The sequence below is a fragment of the Plasmodium relictum genome, assembly GCF_900005765.1.
Source record: "Plasmodium relictum strain SGS1 genome assembly, chromosome: 5".
Lineage (NCBI taxonomy): Eukaryota > Apicomplexa > Aconoidasida > Haemosporida > Plasmodiidae > Plasmodium > Plasmodium relictum.
In genome coordinates, this window is record NC_041683.1 from 374902 (window position 1) to 396680 (window position 21779).

The 21779-nt window shown below is 18.7% G+C and overlaps 6 protein-coding genes across 6 annotated transcripts; 2 read left to right on the plus strand and 4 right to left on the minus strand.

Moving 5' to 3' along the window:
- Positions 1–1136: 1136 nt before the first annotated feature.
- Positions 1137–3170, minus strand: PRELSG_0511200 (RNA-binding protein, putative; the record flags this gene model as incomplete). Its single annotated transcript, XM_028675367.1, has 7 exons — positions 1137–1192; positions 1307–1370; positions 1443–1532; positions 1630–1736; positions 1860–1946; positions 2025–2165; positions 2309–3170. The coding sequence occupies 7 exons, from the start codon at positions 3168–3170 to the stop codon at positions 1137–1139; spliced, it is 1407 nt and encodes a 468-aa protein (XP_028531963.1).
- A 1488-nt stretch (positions 3171–4658) lies between these two features.
- On the minus strand, positions 4659–7436 carry PRELSG_0511300 (hypothetical protein; the record flags this gene model as incomplete). The annotated part of the gene is made up of 1 exon (XM_028675369.1): positions 4659–7436. The coding sequence occupies one exon, from the start codon at positions 7434–7436 to the stop codon at positions 4659–4661; it is 2778 nt and encodes a 925-aa protein (XP_028531964.1).
- Positions 7437–8492: 1056 nt separating this feature from the next.
- Positions 8493–10412, plus strand: PRELSG_0511400 (glutamyl-tRNA(Gln) amidotransferase subunit A, putative; the record flags this gene model as incomplete). The annotated part of the gene is made up of 1 exon (XM_028675370.1): positions 8493–10412. One exon carries the CDS (start codon positions 8493–8495, stop codon positions 10410–10412), a length of 1920 nt encoding a protein of 639 aa, XP_028531965.1.
- Positions 10413–10823: 411 nt separating this feature from the next.
- On the minus strand, positions 10824–11450 carry PRELSG_0511500 (conserved Plasmodium protein, unknown function; the record flags this gene model as incomplete). Its single annotated transcript, XM_028675371.1, has 1 exon — positions 10824–11450. The coding sequence occupies one exon, from the start codon at positions 11448–11450 to the stop codon at positions 10824–10826; it is 627 nt and encodes a 208-aa protein (XP_028531966.1).
- Positions 11451–12244: 794 nt separating this feature from the next.
- MCM9 (DNA helicase MCM9, putative) lies at positions 12245–15628 on the minus strand (the record flags this gene model as incomplete). The annotated part of the gene is made up of 1 exon (XM_028675372.1): positions 12245–15628. One exon carries the CDS (start codon positions 15626–15628, stop codon positions 12245–12247), a length of 3384 nt encoding a protein of 1127 aa, XP_028531967.1.
- Positions 15629–18094: 2466 nt separating this feature from the next.
- Positions 18095–21610, plus strand: HAT1 (histone acetyltransferase, putative; the record flags this gene model as incomplete). Its single annotated transcript, XM_028675373.1, has 4 exons — positions 18095–18379; positions 18490–21138; positions 21410–21462; positions 21574–21610. 4 exons carry the CDS (start codon positions 18095–18097, stop codon positions 21608–21610), a joined length of 3024 nt encoding a protein of 1007 aa, XP_028531968.1.
- Between the last annotated feature and the right edge of the window lie 169 nt (positions 21611–21779).

Consider the following 21779-nt stretch of genomic DNA (forward strand, 5'->3'; position numbering starts at 1 on the left):
TTAATAAAATAAAAATACAATGAATATCTTCATATTAATTACAGATAATACAAGTAAAAATATTTTTATAAACTTAATAATATAAATTTTGAAAATTCCCAAATTACTTAAATCTACCTTTTATTTTTTTTTTTTTATAATATATGTAATTTACTATGCATACAACAAAAAGTAATCTAAGGAAAACTAAAAATGCAACAAGAAAAAGAAATAATTTAGAACAATTTTTTAAAAAACATATAATATATATAATTTTCGTATAATAAGAAAAATAAATATAAATACTTTTTATTGTTTATAATTATTATTGCCACTGAATAAACGATTACATATTTATAAAAAAATATATATAAGTATTCATAAAGTGTTAAAATATGTAAATAAATAGAAATAATTTAATATAATTATAAATAATTTTAATAAAGACCTAGTAACAAATACATATGTATTTATTTATTTAATAATTGCAAAAAAAAAAAAAGATATATATAAAGACTTCATCAAATATATTAAAAATTTTCTTTATATTTTATATGAATATAATTCAGTAAATACAAAAAAAAAAAAAAAAAAATTGAAAGAACATCAAATAATCTATAATAAATTAAAACTTGTTTCATTAAAAATATATATATTATATCGTATTAGTAAAAATGGACAAATATCTTCAAAGACATATGTTATTAATATATAAAAGTGAATATTATTAGTATTTATTAATTTTACTTCTTTTCATTTTTTAATTCATAAATATAGAGAAATGTAATAACTTTTCATAAATATTAATATAAATATATTGCAATTATCTTATGTAAATATAATACGGTTAATGTAAGTAAATATATTCAAATATGTAGTTATTTTATACAGGTTTATTTTAGTAACTGTAAAAATATATTAATTTACACGTTTATATTAATACGTGCATACATACAAAAATATATAATTATATAAATGTATAAAAATGAAATTAAAAATAAAGCATTTCAACTAAAATGTGCAAATATCCATATATTTTTAAATAATTAATTATATAAAAGAAATGATTTTTGTGTAAAATTTTTTTTTTATAATCAATATATGTATGCATATATATGTATATCATGTATTTTTACTTTTTTATATTAAATTACATATTATTCTACAAATACTTTTATTTTCTGCTTGTTTAAAGTTCCACCATCATATCGACCTAAGAAAATGAAATAAATAATTTTTACAAAAATTTATAAAATAATTTTTTTAATAAAATATTTAAATTTAAATATTAGTATATATATATATATATTTTTTATAATTTTATTACTAGCTGCTAATGCAGCTGATTCTAGATCAGCAAAAGTTATGCAAGCACAACCTGAATGCTCACCCTAAAAAAAAAAATTTATTTAAAAGTAAAAAATAAAATAAAATTAATAAAATAAAAAAAATGAAATATGTACTTTGCTTGTCAACATAATATCAGCTCGTAAAACGTTTCCCATGCATCTGAATGTTTCTAAAATTTCTCTTGAAGTTAAATTTTTAGGTATCTATAGAGAAAAATAAATATGTATATATAAAAAGAAATATATTTATAAATAATAAAATGAAAATTAAGGAAGAATAAGTTTAAAAAAAAAAACTTACATTTGTAACTATTATATTATGTGGTTTCTTTGCATATGTTGAATTATTCATTCTAGTAATTTTCTCTTTATACTTATTATATTTTATTTTGTCAATATTTTGTTCAACTTTATAGAAAAAAAAAAAAAAAAAAATGAAAATAATAATAATAATAATAAATACTAGTAAAATATAAAATAATACAAGTATAATTCATTTATATAATATATATAAAAGAAAATATTTCTTACATATGGGATATTTCATATTAACCATGTTGCTATCGTGCAGATTATTTGGGAGAGGTACATTCATATTGTTTCCCCAAATATTTATGTCTATAAAAAAAAAGAAAAAATTAAGATATATACTTGTATATATATATATATATATATATATATATATATATATATTACTTGATTCATTAACAAAATTTCTCGGTTGAAAACATTTAGGTATATTATTTTCATTAATATTATTTTGATAGTTTGCAAAAATTATTTTATTTTCGTTATATTCATTTGATCGTAAATGATTTTGCGGAGGTTTTGATAATGCTATAAAAAAATAAAAGAAAGCGTATATATATATATATATAGGGATAAAATAAATGAATTGAATATATATATATATATATATATATATATATATATATATATATATATATATATATAAGAAATAAAAGTATTGTTAAAAATACCTATATCACAGGATGGTTTTAATAAATAATATTTTGAATTATTATAAACTGGTAAATTTGAATAATTTGGTCTTATATTTGGTGAAAAAGATAATTTTTTATTATTATTTTGTTGTTGATGAATATCGCTATAGGAATACTCATTATTATTTTGATGCACAAAGTTATTAGTAACAAAAGAATTTTTTTTTTCAACATTTATATTAATGGAATTATTACTCTGCTGATACGGTGCGGGTCTTAAAGTAGGACTAGTTATAAAATTTGCCGAGTCCCCTAAATTATTTATTTTATAATTTTTTTTGGAATTGTTACTATAACATAAGTTTGACTGAACATTTGTACTCATATGCATATTACAATTTGATATACAACTTAAATTGACATTCGTTGTTTTTATATTTATGTTTGGATTATGACCAATTGGATTAGTACTTAGATGACTAGGATTAGAACTAATGTGACTTATGTTAAGATTGTGACTAGTATTATTTGCTATAAGATGAGCAGGATTAGGGTTAAGATTAAGATTTTTCCTATAGTTCCAGTTCACTGAATTTTCTTTTGACAATGGAGGAGGTGGAGGAGGAGGAGGAGGCGGTGGTGGGCAAACTATTGAAGTGCTCGCATTATTTATGGGAATTTTTTGAAGAATTTTATTATTATTTTTTTGATTATTTTTTGATGAGTTTAATATTTTTTTTTTCGATTTTTTTAAGGAGACCTTTTTTCGATTTTTTTTTAAATTCACTGCTTTCTTCTCATTTTTATCTCCGTTCTGTTCTTTATTTAATGCTTCTTTATTTACTATTTCATCTAAACTCATATCTAATTTGGCTGAAGTTTCTTTAGGCATTTCCATTTTTCTTTTTTTTTTTTTATAATAAAAAATACCAAAAATTAAAAAAAAAAATATATAAATTTATATACTTTCTTCTATATTTTTTTAAAAAAAGAAAAAATTTATGCAAATTTGAAATAAAATAATTTAAAAAAATATATATATTTAATGGTGAATACATAAAAGTATATATATATACATATACAATATTTAAAAAAAAAATTTATATTTTATTCAAGTGTAATTTTTTATATATAAAATAAAGGAGAGGAATGCTTTTTTTAATTCTCTTAATTTTTACTATGCATATATTTTTTTATCATAAGAAAATTTAAGCATGTTTATTTTGCCTTAAATAATTTCAGTTAAATTTTTAATTATGAATATAAATATTTTTTTTTAAATATATCATAAAAAAGTGATAATTAAAAAAAAAATTTTAACATTAGTTAATTAGTAAATGATACTAAATAAAATATTTTATTTTTTTTAACAAAAAACATAATAAAATAAAATAAAAATAAAAAAAAGAATAACACAATCAAAAATTAAATAAAATGATATAAAAAAAAAAAAAAAAAAATTAAAATTAAAATTAAAAGGAAAGTAAATAAAATAAAAAATAAAAAATAAAATAAAAAATAAAAATAAAAAAAAAAGTAATAGATAAAACAAAAATCATTTACACATAAATAAATACTATTTTATATATCTAAGATCAATTTTTTATTTATAACGTGTGTGTTTGTAATATATTTTTCAAATAAAAAAAATTTCAAGGTATAGGATTAAATTTTTGCTGTTTAACGAGAGAATATATCTTTTTTTCTTATTTATTAATTTTTTATTATTTTAAAAATATTTTCTTGTTAATATGCTTATCTAATAATTATGCTGTTTTTTTGTCTTTATAAAAAAATATAAGAAAATTTACATTCTAAAATTTTGTAATTAATTTTTATGGCAATATTCTTTATGGTCTAATTTATTAAATATGCATTTATTTAGTTATATAAGTGATAACGCCATTTAAATGAAAAATATATTTTTTTTTTCGATTTAACAAATTCATCGATAATTAAAATTAATAGAATTTTAACAAGAGAAGAAAGTAATATATATTTTAGTCTAATTCAAATTGAAGTGTTACCTAATTTTAATTAAAAGTTATTAAATTATATATAATATATATATATTTAATAAAATAAATTATTTAAAAGAAAAATATAAAAATTAGATTAAAAAAAAAAAAGAAGAATAAAAGTAAAATATGCTTAGTGATATTTCTATGTTTAGTTTTAGACTAGAAAAATTAAATAATTTTCAAAAAAATATACTTAAAAATATTCTATTGATATAAAATATGTTTTCTATATATTCTGAAATTATATTGATATTACAGAAGCAAGAAGAGTTTAAATGGTTAACTTCTTTATCATTTTTATAATAATTTGATATGAAGTTGTGAGAGTTTTTTTTTTCCTTGAACATTTTTTAATTTAAAATTTTTTAATACACGTATTTTTTTTTTAATTCATTAATTTCTTGTTCCCTTTTTGTTTCGCTTTGTGCAAATAACAATTTGGTGTTCATTAATTCACGTTCTAGCTCCTTTATTTTTTTATGATATTTTTTCGTTTTTGTTTTTTCTATATTAAGATTTGAAAATTTTTTCATATTGGCTATTTTTTTTTTTTCTACATTTAGTAATATATTTTGATTTATAATGCTTTCTAAGGTAACATAAGGATATCCATCTACTTCTATTTTTCCATTTTCTATGTTATATTGATTTATTATCTTTTTTATTAAATCATCATTATTAATTTTTATACTTACATACTTTTTATTTTCTTCAAAAGAATTTTTTAGTTCTTCAATAATTTGTTGTACATTATTCACATCATCAGTTAATTTTTTTATTGTGGAATCGTTAGCTATACTTTTTTCATATGAACCACCTATTTTTGAGTAAAATGGAATGCTTTCTAAAATGTTATAATTATTATTAAACTCTTTATTTTCTTCTAATATATTGATTTTTTCTTTTTCTAATTTAGATATATTTTCTTTTGTTGTTTCCTCCTCATTTATAAACTTTTCATTCCATTCATCACTTAAATATTTTATATTTTCATCTTCTATATTTACTAAACAATTATATTTTTTTTTTTTTAAATCTTCTGGTATTTTCTGTTTTTCAATTAACCCGTTAAATATATTAATTAAAATTTGCATTACATAAATCACTTCTTTTTTTTTTAAAATAAACAAAGAATTTATATATTCACTAATAGTTTCAAAATGGGTACATAATGAAAAAATATTTATATTTTTATCTAATACTATATTACAGTAATTATCTATTTTCTTAAAATTTCTTAAAATTATATTTTCATTAGGTATGCTTTCATTATCATGTAAAATTTCGCATTTTTCATTAAATATAATATCATGATTTATTTTTATATCTTTTTTAGTAAATTTTTCAAAACTATGTATACCATTATGCCTATTTGTTACCCTTTTTTTATCAACTATATCACTGGAAAATTCTTCCGCATTTAATATAAATAGTAATTGTTTTAAATTTTTAATGAAAAATTCGAATTCTTCGCATTTTTTCTTAGAAAACTTTACATAGTTTTTTAAAATTTTAAAAATCAATTTTTTCATATCTTCTTCTTTTAGTTGAGAATTTTTTTCTAATTGGGAAATTTCATTTAATAATATTTTAATTTCTTCATTTCTTTTATCTGAGAGTAATTCAAGATTCTTCTTTACTCCTATAAAAGTTTTAATGGATTCATTGGATTCTTCTACTAAAGAATTCTTTTTATTTATATTATGATTATTTAATTTTGTATCATCACTTATTTCGCTTAGTTCTCGATCAATTTGAAAGTCTATCTTACTTTCACTTAGATCTTCTAAATTATAAAAATTTTGTTTATCTAGTTCATCATCATTTGCCCTATTTGGCTTATTGTAACATTTTTCTCCATTATCATTCATTTCTTCTTTTAAATAGAAATAATTCATATTTTCAATAATTTGAGAATTTCTTATTGCTTTTTCCATGTTTCCAATCATAGCATGCACCTTTAAATTGGAATCTGATTCTGTTTCTTCTTTGTTAATTCTATTACACTTATTACTTTGTATTTCTGAATGGCAATCATGATCACTCGAAAATTGTATTTCTGCTTTTTTTTTTTCTGTGTTATTGTTTTCCTTTTTACTTACTCCGTAATTTTTTAAATTTTGATTAAGTTCTTCATTTGTAACTTTATAATTGAGGTGTTCATCATCATAATTTTTATTAATTAAATCTTCTTTAATTTCTCTTTTGTTAATATCAAATATTGTTTTAGAACTTAATTTATTCATTTCTTTAAGTTTTTTAAATGAATCATTTATACATTTCTTTAAAGGAATAATAGACACATCATTATAATTATGTGGAGAATTACATTCACTATTATTTGAAATTTTACTATTTTCCTGTGTTTCATTATTACTTATACCATTTTTATTTGTCTTGCAATTATTTAAAGTTGTATGATTCCATTTTATTTGATTTAAATTAGCAACATTGCTATTATCTTTTTTCTTTATATTATAAATATTTATTTCATTTAAATGATTCATATTGTTATTTTCCTTACAAGGAATATAATTTTCATTCGAATGAAGAGTATATGGATTATTATTATTGTTATCGTCTATATGTTTATAGTTATTTTCATTAACACTTCCTTCGAGTATATTTTTGTTTTTTCTTAAAATATAATTAGCGGTACTAGAATTTGAGACATAGTTATTTATTTCTGATTTGTTTTTTTCTTCTTCTTCTTCTAAATTGTAACATTTTATTTTTAAATTAACAAATCCTTTATTTAATAAATTATTTTTTATAGGAAGTTTTATATAATAGAATTGATTTATATTGATAAATTCACTAAAATTAATTTTGCATTTTCCTAAGATATATTTTTCATCGTTATTAATTATATAAAAAATGAGAAAAAAAAAATTATTTTCATATGATTTGTTATGTTTTTTAAGATATAAAGTGAGTTTTATTTCAACTGACCTTTTAAAGTATGCTCTTTTATTCTTCAGTAATATTTTTTCATCTGATTTAATTATAGCTGATCCTTTTACCAATTCAAATGTTACATACATATTTTCATAGGATTTTAAATTAATATAATCAACAGACAATTCAAATCTAAATTTTGCTGATGTATTTAAGTACTTCATAATATTCTTAACTTTTCCCATTTTCTTATACATATATAAAAAAATTAATAAAAAAATAGAAAAAAAAAAGTATATGTTTTATCGTGAATTCATTTATTAGAATATATATGTGGAAAATACTTTTAATTTTTCTTTTATTATTTTCATTTAATAATAAAATTGTGTATACGTGTATTTTGAAGATAAATGGAAAATAAAAGTTTGATCATGGTATATACAACAAAAAGTTTATAAATTTCTTAATAATCATATAAAATTGAAGAATCTTTAATATATATATATATGACTAAAAATATGAAATGGGTAATGAATAACGAAATTCGTATGTAGTTTTTTGATTCCTTAGTAATAATCTATATAGTAAAAGTAAAAATTGTACAAAACAACATTTTCCTCTTTTTTTTCTTCTTATATATGTTGTATTAAAATATATAAATTGATTATTCTTTTAGTTAATTATAGATAAAAAATTAGAATAACTATCCATTTTTATAATAATGGATTCATAAGAATAGACACTTTATTGATAAAATTGTTAAAGGATAATATTAAGAAATAAATAATTTATTTTTATAAGAGAAAAAAAAAAAAAAAAAATTAATAATGTAAAAGTGTTCTATACTCTAGATTTTTATTTTTTTCATTACATTTAAAAAGCAATGAAAATAGTGATATTAAAATCATAAATAGAAATGTTTTAATTTCTTTAATTAACAAAATGAGGTTTTTTTTAAAGAAAATATATATGATTTGTTCTGCTACAATAATAATAATATTAAAAAAAAAAAATATTTTTTTTTTTTTAAAGGAGAGTAAAATAAATAATTACATTTTGGCTTTTTAATAAAAAATGTATTTTCTTTTTATGAAGGTATAATAATTGGAACAAATTATATATTAATGTTTTATTAAAAAATATATATATATATATTTTTTTTTTTTAAATATCATATACATACACAAATATATTCATATACATAGTATTCTGCGAAAAATTATTAAAATCAATGAAAATGAAAAGTCATAAAAAAAATTGTTAGATATAAGTTATATTAGTGGGGAAGTAAATAAAATAATATGTTCATATTCATAAAAATATTTGTTATTCATATTTTTTTACATAGCTTAGGTATTTTTAATTACGAGTCATTGTGCTTATTAAGAAATTCTGAAGTAAAAAAATTTAAAAATTATTTGGATAATGGAAAAACATATTTAAATAAATACACTTATTCTTATATATTACATCCTTTTTCCTATATATTATCGAAGAAATTTATAAATGTAAAAAAAAAAAAAAATAAAATTTATATTGTATCCGATAATATTTACAATGAGTTAAGCGATTCACATATTTACAAAATAAGAAAAGAAATATCAAAAGGTGATATAAAATCGGTTTTTGAAAAACATATAATAAGTAAAGTTCTATTTGAAAATATAAATAAATATAATAGCTTTTCATATATATATACTATTGATGAGATATATGAACAGATAAATAAATTATACATAATATATGAAGAATATAAAAAAAATATAAGATATAAAAAATTACCAAAGTTATTCGGATTGCCAATAGTGGTAAAAGATAATATAGTAACTAAAGGTATATCAACAAAAGCTGGGAGCAAAATTTTATCAAATTATAAGCCTTCATATGATAGTACAGTAGTAAAAAAACTAAAAAAACATGGTGCAATTATAATAGGAAAAACGCATTTAGATGAATTTGCTATGGGATCATGCACAAAAAATGTAAAAAATCCATTTAATGAAAAATATTTATCATGTGGTGGCTCATCTGGTGGATCAGCTAGTTGTGTTGGATCTAAAATTATTAACTGTTCAGTAAATACAGACACTGGTGGATCCATACGAATCCCTTCCGCGTTGTGTGCATGTATAGGAGTTAAACCTAGCTATGGACGAATAAGTAGATATGGTATTGTACCATATAATGAGGAAACTGATGTTGTAGGACTGATAGCAAATAATTTATATGATTGCAGTGTATTATTGGATGTATTATGTGGAAAAGACAAAAAAGACTTAACGAGTTTAAAGAAAAAGACGAAATTTCATTTCTTATTAAAAAAATTTTATTCATCACAGAAGTTTCAAAGCAATATTCCATTAAAAAATGTGAAATTTGGGTATTTAAGTAAAGATATTTTAAAAAGTTACTTTGTTGATGATATTATATATAAAAATTATGAGAATGTGATGAAAAATATTGAGCAATTAGGTGGTACATTAATAAATACAAATTTATATAAATTAATTGATTATTGCTATATATATTACGTATATTCTATGACTATAGCAAATAGCAACATTTCTAGAATAAATGGTATAAATTATAATATTCATAATTTAAATAATGATCCTAAATTTATTAGAAAATTAAGATCAAATATGATTAGTGAAAATGTTTTATCAAGGATAATTGGTGGCTCAATAATTTCTTCCTTTTTTCAAAAAATAGATATAAGAGAGATATTTCTAAGCATAAAAGAGAAGTTGATCTTAACATTAAATCAGTTGTTTGAAGAGGTAAATTATATTTTATTGCCATCCATTCCCAAATCTAATAATTTCAGAGAAGACTTAAATGATCCTTATTTATATGATATTTATGTAAAAAACAATATTGTTAATGAAAATAATTTTGTTAAAAATAGAATAGACAAAAACCATATAAATAAAATAGATAAAAATAATATAGACATAAGTCATACAAAAAAAAATAACAAGAGTAAATATAATAAATATATGAAAGAAGTATTTTCTGTAATATCATCAATAACAGGCTTTCCTAGTATAGTTATACCAACAGGTGAATTTACGAAAAATTTTAATGAGCCACTATCTTTTCAACTTTTAAGCAGAAACTTAAATGAAATAGGTTTATTAAAAATGGCCTTAGTTTATAAGGAAAGAATGAATGTTAATAAAAAAATATATGAAAATTTAACAAATTCTAAAAATAAGTAAAATAAAAAAAAATATAAATAGATGCTTATTTTTTTACAAATTAATAACATACACACACAAAAAAAAAAAAAAAAGATATAAATCAAAGTATTTTTTTTTTAGAAAATAAAATATATGCATATAATGTAAAAATCAAATTAAAAAATAAAAAAGACCTAAAATTAAGAATAACTTATTAAAATAAAAAATTAAGTATATATTTAAAATAAACATTTAATTTTTTTTTTTTTTTTTTAATATTATTTTACTTTTAATTTATTTTACTTTTCTTGATTTTATTTCATTTTCATTTTATTTTATTTTTTTTTACTTTCCTCTTTTTATTTTATCTTATTTATATATTCACCTTTGTATTACTCTTTATCTTCATATTAGTTTTTATTTATATATTTTTTTAATTCTTTTTTTTTTTCAAAAAAGTTCATCTTCCTTAACCACAAGAAAATTATTTGTATCAATAGGAGGAATAAATGTTCCATTATCTTCATTTTTTTCTTTTTCTATATATGTTTCTTCATCTACAATATTATTATTATTTTCATCAGTGTGATTTTTACTATGTTTTGCGTGCTCTTCATTTATTTTAATAGTGTCATTATTTAATTCTTTATTTTTTTCATCTTTTTGTTGTAATGAGGAATAATTTATTGCTGTTTCATTTTTATTACATTTCTTATTACTTTGCTGCTGCTTCAATTTATTTTTTTTTATCAATCTTTTATTTTTTCTTTTTAGGCGTTTTTTTTCAATATACTCTATTTTTGCCTTTCTTTTACTTTGAAATATTTGATTTTCAGTATATTCTTTCCATTTTTTTTCAATTAATTCTATTCTCTCATTTTCTTCATTTCTTTGTTTTCTATAAATGTCAAAGTAATCACTTCCTGCTCCAGCACTACTACCCCATACATTAGGTATTTTTTCAATTTTTATTTTCCCTTTTGTGTTATCTATTTTATTTTCTTCAGTTCTAACTGGTATTTTTATTATTCTTCCATCTGACAACATAATTTCATCATCTAATACTTTTATGTCCATTTTTAAAAAATTTTTCAAACATGTATTACAAAAAAAAAAAGTATAAATGTGCATATATATACATATGTATATATTTATCCTTTCCTTACAACATTGTTTTATCTATTTTTAATTTTTTTTTAATTTCTTTTAATATAAATAACTTTAATCATTATTTATTCTATGATATTTAAGGTTATAAGTCGAAAAAAAAAGAATATCTTTGTGAAATAATTGCAATATATAAAAATTATTATATTTAACTTAAAGCATCATAATTAGGTAAATTGCATAATAATTCAAAATTTGCTATATTTTTGAAATTTTAGCATAATTTTTAAAAAGTGAATTTTAGTTAATAATAAAATAAAAAGGAATAAACATTTTTTATTCAATTTCTTTTTTTTTTTTTATTTATTAAAAAATAGTAAACAAATTAATAAAATAAAACGTTAAAATTAGAAGAAAATATAAAAAAAAATTTTTAAAAAACAATTGATAAATGAAATATTTATATTTATAAGAGATAATATAAATTTTTAAAATAATGAAAATAAATAAAAATGTGTTTCATGCATAAAAAAACATGAAATATTAACAAATCAGGCAAAAAATAATAAAAAACAAAATAGGAAAATATAAGTAACTTTTGAATGCATTATATTTTAAATTAAAAAAAAAGCCAAAAATTATTCTTATGAGGAAAAAAAAATTTTTTTTTACTATATATATTGCTTTATTTTATTTCTCTTTTTTTTTTTGCGTATAAACTGCATTACTTAAGAGATGAAATAAATATAATATATATATTTATATCATTCCATTTTATGAATACTTCCATTTATTTCTTTTAAATTTAATTTTTCTAAAATAATTTCTTTAAAATAAGTATATAAAGAATCAATGAATAAAACATCATCTAATGAATAAAATTTATTATTATTTTTATTATAAGTCTCTAACAATTCATTTAAGTTTTCAAGAATACCAGTTCTAGCTATTAAAATATTATTTGAATTTGTTTTAATAGCTATTTGAAAGCCTCTTAAACTTAATTCTACTAGTAGAATTATATTTATAACATCATCTGGTAAAACCAAATTGTTAAGTATTAATTTTGAATGTGCTTCACTCAATCTTATTAAACTTTCCAATGTTCTTATTGTTGTTCCGTTATCTCCATTATTATATTTTCTTAAATTAGAGTAATAAGTAATTAAAATTAACTTAGCATCTTTATCAAAATTCGGAAAGCAACTATTTTTTACATAGTAAATATATTCCTTAATTTTTTCACTAGGCCATGTAATTTTTCTATTATTATGTTGAGAAGAAAAGGAAGAATAATAAATGTCATGCTGTTCAGAATTATTGATAGAATAATATAATTTTGATAAACTGTTTTTATTTTCATCCGGAATATTATTTTCTGTATCCTTTTTTTTTTCTTTATGTTTATTTATGTGATTAGCTGTATTTGCTTCTAAGTCTTGAGATAATACATAATCAGCAACTTTTGAATCTATATAATTATTATCTTCTGTTATTACTACTAAGTCAAATCGACTTAATAAAGCATAAGAAAGGTTAATAATAAGTACTTTATTTTCACAACTAGCTACATTTCCTTTCACATTTTTATTTAACTCGAAATTAGAAGCACCAATAATGGTACACCTACAATTTAGTTTATCAACTATCCCACCTTTTGCAACAGATATAGTTAATTGTTCCATTGCTTCATGAATAGCATTTTTATTTTCATTTTTCATTAAGCAGAATTCATCAATACAACATACTCCATTATCAGCTAAAACTAAAGCTCCACTCTCTAGCATAAAATTATTTCCTTCTTTTATTGCTGCACAAGTTAATCCTGCAGTAGTACAAAACATGCCTGACACGTTCATACAAATATTACTTAATTTTTGCACCTCTTTTAATAATTGAGATTTTCCTGTTCCTGGATCTCCAACCAATAGTAAATGACAGAGTGTTCTTTTATCATAATTTTCTGATGAAATTTTCTCTTGTCTTTTTCTATGTTTTTTTTTTTTCTTTTTCTTTTTCTTTTTCTCTTTCTCTTTCTCTTTCTCTTTCTCAGTTTTACTTTTATATAAATTTTCATATAGGAAAATTTTGTCATTTTCCAAATAATTATTTTTATCCTCATAATTCTTATTAAAATACTTTTTCCATTTATTATTTTCATTATAAAAGGAATCATATTCGTTTGTTTTATTTCCACCAATTAAAACTAGCAATAAAGACAATTTTGATAATTTACAATTATATAAATTTGGGCATATACTCTCACATATATATTTTTTTCCTTCTATTTTATTATTTTTAAAAAGAATCCAATAACTTTCAAAAAGCTTTTCTACATTATTCATTGGAATATTCAAATAAGAATTATACATATTTTTTTCTTTTATCGTTCCCGTAAAATAATCTTTTATGTTACTATTTTTTTCGTGAAGAAAAAGAGAATTATTTTTGTTTTCGTTCATACTATTTATGAAGTTATTCTTTTCTATACTATTTTCAAAACATTTTTCTTTTATACTTATGTTTTCTATTTCTTCATTTATACGCGCTTTATTCATTATATTTATGCTCTTAGCAAAGTCATCATCTAAAGATATTTCTTTGTATTTTATATTTTCCAATTTTTTAACTTCAATATTGTTAGCTTCAATAAATAATTCAGAGTCACATCTGATATCCTTGTACAATTTTTTCCACCTTCTTAGAACTATTCCATTTATAATTACTTTTTTTCCTGGACTATATCTTCCCACTAGATTTTCTAAAAGCACCACCGTAATTGAATGAGGTATATTTGTTTTGCTTGCTTCCCTTATTTTTATTTCTTGATAATCAACTCTTCTAATTTCACTTTCTATTAATTCAAAATTTGTGCCATTACATTTGCTCTTGAATGGATATTTACTATTTTTAATATCTATTATGTAACTTTTTTTTTTTTGCTTATTATTTTTTTTTTTTTTTCGATTTACTTCACTTTGTTCATAAGGTATGTTAGTGTTTATATAATAATTGGGGCACATAAATATTGTTTGAGTATTATAATACAATTCAGGTATAGCCTTTTTTTGAATTATATTATCACATTTCATACACCTATATTTTTTGCATTCCTCTAATATTTTCTTTTCTCCTACTCTTGTTATTATTCCTTCTACAGTTATAAATTTTCCGATATGTTTATTTTCTATTTCTTGTAAATAATTTATATGAATATCATGAATATAAGGAATATTTATTACTCGGCACTTAATTTTTATATTGTGTTTATCAAATATCATTTTTAAACAATTACTGATTTTTAATTTTATATTCAAATCTTTTAAAAAGGAAGAATTTTTATATGAATATAAAAGACCTTTCATTAAAAATGCACTGTATATATCAATTTCCTCCATAATCTTTTTGTCTTTATTAAAATCATAATCAATAAAATCGTAAAAAAAAGAAATATCATCTTTTTTTTCTTTATCCTTATATTCGTCTTTACTATCATCCTTATTTCCATTTTCATCTTCATCTTCATATTCATATTCATCCTTATTTATATTTTTATCTTCATATCCATCTTTTTTTCTTTCTTTTTTTTCACAATCATTGCTACTTACAAAATTATTACACGTTTTGTTAATAGAATCAGTCTCTTTACTACTATCATTATTATACATAGAATTATATTTCTTACCAAATTCGTATTTGTGCTTTTTTTTTTTTAATTCTTCATTATGAAAGAATTCAAAATAACAATTTATAAAAATTAATCTAAAGAAAAATGGAATAGAGTAATTATTTATCACATCAATAAATTTATGAAAGTTATTTTGCATATAATATATTAATTCATTTTCTCCATATTCAATTGCGTCATATGTATCAAAATAAAAACTATATATATGTTCATTCGTTCCTTTATTGCTTTTTTGAGCACTATCAAATTCAATATCTTCTATTTTACTTAAATATGTGAGTGCTATATATTTTATTTGTTCATAATATTTTCTATTTTTTAAAAATAATTTTATAATTATTTTATTAAATTTTTTTACATTTTTTATATTTTCTTCTGGGTTAAAAGTGTACTCATTTTCACTAAAACTATCACTACCAGTTTCACTAAATATACTAGATTCAGTGCTAGAGAGAAACATTCTTATTTTAATAATTAAATGAAATAGCAAACAAATTCAAAAAAATAAATATGTATTATATATTTACATACTAAAAAAAGAAATATATGCATTTCACAAGCAAAATTCTAAAAATGAAAAAGTAAAAAATAAAAGAGTATATAAAATAACATAACAAAACAAAAAAAAAAAGAAAAATTAAGGAAAAACATAAAATATAAAAAAGCAAAGGGATATTATAAAATTGATTCAAAAATTACGTCAATGATATTTTCTTATTGAATATGCTTTTATCATTAAAAAAAAAAAAAGATTCAATATATTTGCAAATGAATTTGTATGGATAGGGTATAAAATAGATAATTTAAAACAGCCATAAAAAAATTAAATTTTTTTTAAAAAGGATATAATCTTCTTAAATTTAAGTATACGTTATTATTATCTTTTTTTTTTTAATCTTTTAGATTATTTTTTTTACTAAAAAAAAAAAATAGTTAAAATTTAAAGTTAACATACATATTTCTCAAGAACCCATAAACTAAGAACATATTTTTAAAAAAATGAAGATTATAACATAATATATTATAATAAGGTCTTTTTAATAACTAAAATAAAATTAAAGATGATAATAATGTATTGTCTTTTTTTTTTTTTTTTATTGATTGAAAAATATTTAATTTGTTCTTGGTGTTGTATTTTTTTCGTAATTTTTTATTTTTTATTCGACGCTAAAGTGAAATATTCTTTAATTTTTTGTATGATTATCTAAATACAATGATCATATTATTTTGAACAAAATGTATTACTTTTTTTTTTCATATGAACTGTGAATGTAAAAAAATTGGAAAATTTAATGAATTAGTAATTGAGAAATATTAAAAAGGTAGCAATATTTATGAATCAAAAAATTGTATTAATTTTTTTTTTTAAAAATGAAAAATTATAGAAAAACGTTAGAAATAATTAATAAAATTTTTTTTAATAATAATTATATTTAAATGAAATATAATTTGTTTTTTAACGTATTTATATTCATTTTTCAAATATTTATTAAATTATTACTAAATTATGATTTCCTCCTGTTATGATGTGATATTTCTTTTGTAAAATTATCCGATTACAAAAAATTTTTAGCATTAAATAAAAGGAATAAGAATTAAAAACAATTAGGAATAGTTGAAATAAAAAAACATGTATACATAAAAAAAAAAAAAAAAAAACACATAAATGATAATATATTTATTTTTTTAAATTATGATATAAATATGCTTTTATGAACTAAAACGTATTTTTTTGTAAATAAAAGATTGCATTTTTATAATTTGAGAATCAAAAAATATATTAATACAAAATACCTTTAAAAAGCTTGTGATTAAAGACTTTCATTATATCTACCATAATATAATTTATATTTACACATGTATATAAAAAATAATTTTTATTTTTAATTCCTAATATTAAATATAAGTCACTATTTTTTAAGGTTAATTTTTTTTTTTTTAAATAAGATTAAAATTCTTTGCATTGTGATTTTTAAAAAATATATAATTTGATATAATTATACTTTTTTCTTTTTTTTGTTATTAAATTATCAGCTTTTACCATTATGTTTTTATTTAAATATGTATGATTAAAAATTACAAAAGATTTTTGTTTTAAAAAAATAATAATATAAAATAATAATTTAATGTTTAAAATAACTATCTAAATAAGATATTCAAATTTTGATCAAAAGAGTTTTAATGAAAAATTGTATATGAGTATCACAAGAATAATATTTGAAAGTTGCAAGTTAATGTTTTTAATATAACAATAATATATATATATACATTTATCTTTAATAATTCAAAGACTATACATACATATTAATGGAAATGATAAAATTACAAAAATATTTTTAACATAATTGAATAATATATATATATATTAAAGAAGCATAACTACAAATATTTTATAAATTTAAGGAATTTTAATGCAAACATTTTTTTATAATTTTTAATTTTACATATACTTTAAAAACATAATTAATGTGCATATATATATGTATATATATAATTATCTATATTATAAAAATACATATGTAAATTAGTTTGTATTATTTTTCTCTTTTTTTATCTTGAAAAAAAAGGGAAACGGATACTGTAATATTCTGTTGTAAGGTTCATATAACCTAAATATAAGAAATTCTGTTTTTTATTTATTTTATTTTTTTTTTTTAAGTGCTTTAAAAAAAAAAAAAATTTTTGAACCTTTAAAATAAAATATTATATATTTTTATATATACATAAATATATGTATAATATTATATATATATATATTTTTATATATACATAAATATATGTATAATATTATATATATATATATATATATATATTATATAAATAGAAATGTTGAAAAATAATAATAAAATAAAAAGAATAAGGATTATTAAGTTTTAATCATTAAAAAAGTACTTTTAAGAATTATAAAAAATATAAGTGAATAAAAATGAAATCTAAAAACAGCAATAAATCAAATATAGATAGTGTCCAAGAAAGTAAAAATGAAGAAATAGATAGAGATTATTATAATAATATAAGAAACTGTGCAACAGATTTACAAAATTTGTCATTAAATTTTTTTCCTTCAATAAATACTTACAGTTGTATACCTAAACTAAATGCTATTAATGCTATAACATTTCATCCTTGTATTACAAGCAAAGATTATTTTAATAATACATATTCTTTTAAGCCATTATTTACTCATCATTTTTTTAGTGATAGTGAACAAGTAAACACATATTTTTTCAATTTTTCTTTTTTTTCTAATCTTAATATTGATATATTATGATAAATATATATATATATTGGAGAATTTTTTTTTTTTTTTTTTGTTGATAGGTTATTGGTTTCGATAGTTTAAAAATAGACTTTTATTATACATGTGATAATTACGAAGTATTTATGAAATTAAAAGGATGTATATGTGATCAATATGAAAATTCCAATCATATTATGTTAATGCTTCTACAAAATTTATATATAACTACACCATATCCAGGTGGATTTATTGAAACAGAAGAAGAATTTTTAAGTATTTTAAACAGAAATGAAAAAAATGAAATTGTAAAAAGTAATAAAACAAAAAAAAATGTTAAGGAAAGTCTTCCAAGTGATATTTATAAACCTCCCGGTTTTATTATTTATGAAAAAAAAATTAGTGAAGAAATAATTTTACAAATAAGAAAGTGTGGTTTTTCCTCAGTATATTTTAAAAAAGAAAACAATAATATAATAAAAAATGAAGAAGAAAAAGAAAAAAATTTGTATAATAATAATTCACAAAGCATATATGATTGCTTATCAAAAAGCATAAATATAGATGGTGATATTAATAAAAGAGATATAACTTCTAATAAAAATAGTGATAAATCTAAAAATAATTTTAATAAAATTGAAAAAAATGTTCCTAAAGTTAATATAAGCAATAATGAAAGTACTGATAATAAAATATATAATAATGGAAATATGAAAATCTCAGATTTCAATAAAAAAAAAGAAGAATATTCTACTAATATATTATATATGGATAAAAATAACTGTAATAAAAGTTATAAAAACGAAAATCATAAGAATAGTAATAATATTTTAAATGACTCAAATAAAATGAATGACAAAAAAAATGGTGATGTCAAAAATTCATATTCCGATTTAAATATTCTTTCTAATGATACATCAATATCACCAAATAAAGAGAAGAAGAGAAATGATAAAATTAAAAGAGAAATTACAAACAATAAAGATAGTGATTCTGATAATGTATTTGTTGAAAATAAAAAATTAAAAAAAAATTGCACAAAATATATTACTGAAAAAGATATGTCTAAATTATATAGAGAATATTTACATATTTTAAAAGAAAAAAAGAGAAAAGGAAGCATATCAAAAGAAAAAGAATATGAATCAGATATGAACGCTGATAATGATTATATGGATAATGTATATAAAAACAATAATAAAGAATGCTTACCTTCAGAAAATTATTCTTTGAATGATAAAATGGGAGAAAAGGAAAAAGAAGAAAGAAAAAACAAAGAATTAAATGAAAATAATAACAAATATGATTATACAATTAAAGAGAACTTTGAGTTATTACATAGAAAAGTAGAATGGTTTTATCATTGGTTTATTGAAAGTGCATCAAATATTGAATATGATTACAGATGGAGTGTAATATTACCATATATAGTTTTTAAGTATGATAATAACAAAAGGATTTCTGAAAATAATTTTATTGATAAATTAAATGAAAAAATGTTCAGTAATGAAAGTTTCAGTTTTGATTTTAATGGCAATGTTAAAGAAGAAAAATTAAATGAATATAATAAAATAAACGGAGAATATAATTCAAAGAATGGAAAGGAAATCACATTAGAAAAAGAAAAAGATCAAAAGAGAAAATTAAAAGAAGAAAATAAAAAAGAAGATGAAAAAAAACAAAAGAAAAAAAAAAAAAAAATTAGAAAATTAGAAGACGTGGAAGAAGAAATAGATAAAAAAGAAGAGGATCAAGAGGAAAGAGAAAAAAAAGAAATAGATAACAAAGAAAATGATGAAATAAATAATAATAATAATAATGTAGAAAATTTTATAAATGATGGAAAAGAATATATACTAACAAATGAAGTGGTAAAAAAGGCAATTGATGATACATTAAATGATGTAGAAAATAAAAAAGAAGAGGATTATTATTCTTTTCATAAAAATTATGATGTTGTTTATTTGTATTCGGATTTAGCAAAAAAAAATGAAGAAGAAAAAGAAGAAGAAAAAAAAAAAAAAAAAAAAAGAGAAATAATAGAAGAAAATAAAGATGAAATTTGTTATCAAGAAGAAAACTGTTCTTATTATTTTTATTTATTTGGTTTAGCAACAACTTACACATTTTTTACATTTCAATTTGATAGAAACAGAATATCCCAGTTTCTAATTTTTCCTCCAATGCAAAATAAGGGATTAGGAATGAAAGTTTTAGAGAAAATTTATCATTTATCAATTGTTAATAGGAATATAAGGGAAATAACTGTTGAAGATCCAGCCATATCTTTTACTCAATTAAGGGATATTATTACTATTAAAATATGTATTGATTTAAAAATATTATCACCATCTATTTTATATCCAGAAGATTATTTAAAAACAAAAAATATCAAAAAAGAAAATGCCGAATTAGATAAAAAAAGATTTATGAAAGTATGCAAGGAAACACATAAGCAAGTTACTAGAATGATAGAGACGTTATTACTGGCTAATGTATTACCGCACCCTGCTCCTATATATATAGAAAATGATGAAAAGCTTTCTAGTATTAGAAAAAAAGAAAAAAAAAATGAAAATGTGAATTACGTAAATTCAATGGAATATTTTGAATCTTCTGATTTATGTAGAGATGTGAGAATTAAAATTAAGAAAAGGATAAAAAATGATTATATAGGAAACTTAATTAATAAGAATATGAACTGTATGGCTAGTGACGTATTTAGGGATTATGTAATATTTATAAAAAAAAAAAAAAATTGAACAAAAGAATATATTATTATATATATTTTTAAAAATAAATATATAAAATTTTTTTTTTTTTTTTTAAATAATAAACTATATTTATATCTACGTGTAATAACTTTTTGTTATTTTTACACTTTTATATATATAACCCGTATTTGTCTTATGAATTCTTGTTTTAATTTCATAAAAAAAATTCTAAATATATTTATTTAATTTTATTGTTTATATATTTTATTTTATTTTTTTTTTTTTATAGGTAAAAGAAGAATTATATAAACTATGGAAAAAACAATGTAAAGTTTATTATAGGTAAATAAGCATATATAGCTAATATACTTTAAAAAAAAAAAAATTATTTTAAAATTATTAATAATATATTAATTTATTTTATTTTATTTTATTTTTTTTTTTTTATTATAGAACAATAAAGAAACTGAGATCATTATATCCATTATAACACACAATATAAATGTACTTAAAAAAAAAATTGATTCCTTTTTTTTAAATTTCAATAATATATTTTTTTTTCATTTTATTATTAATATTACAATGTAATAATAAAAGAAACAAGCAAAAATATTAAAATTTACACAAAAAAAAAAAAATAAAATAAAATAAAATAAAAT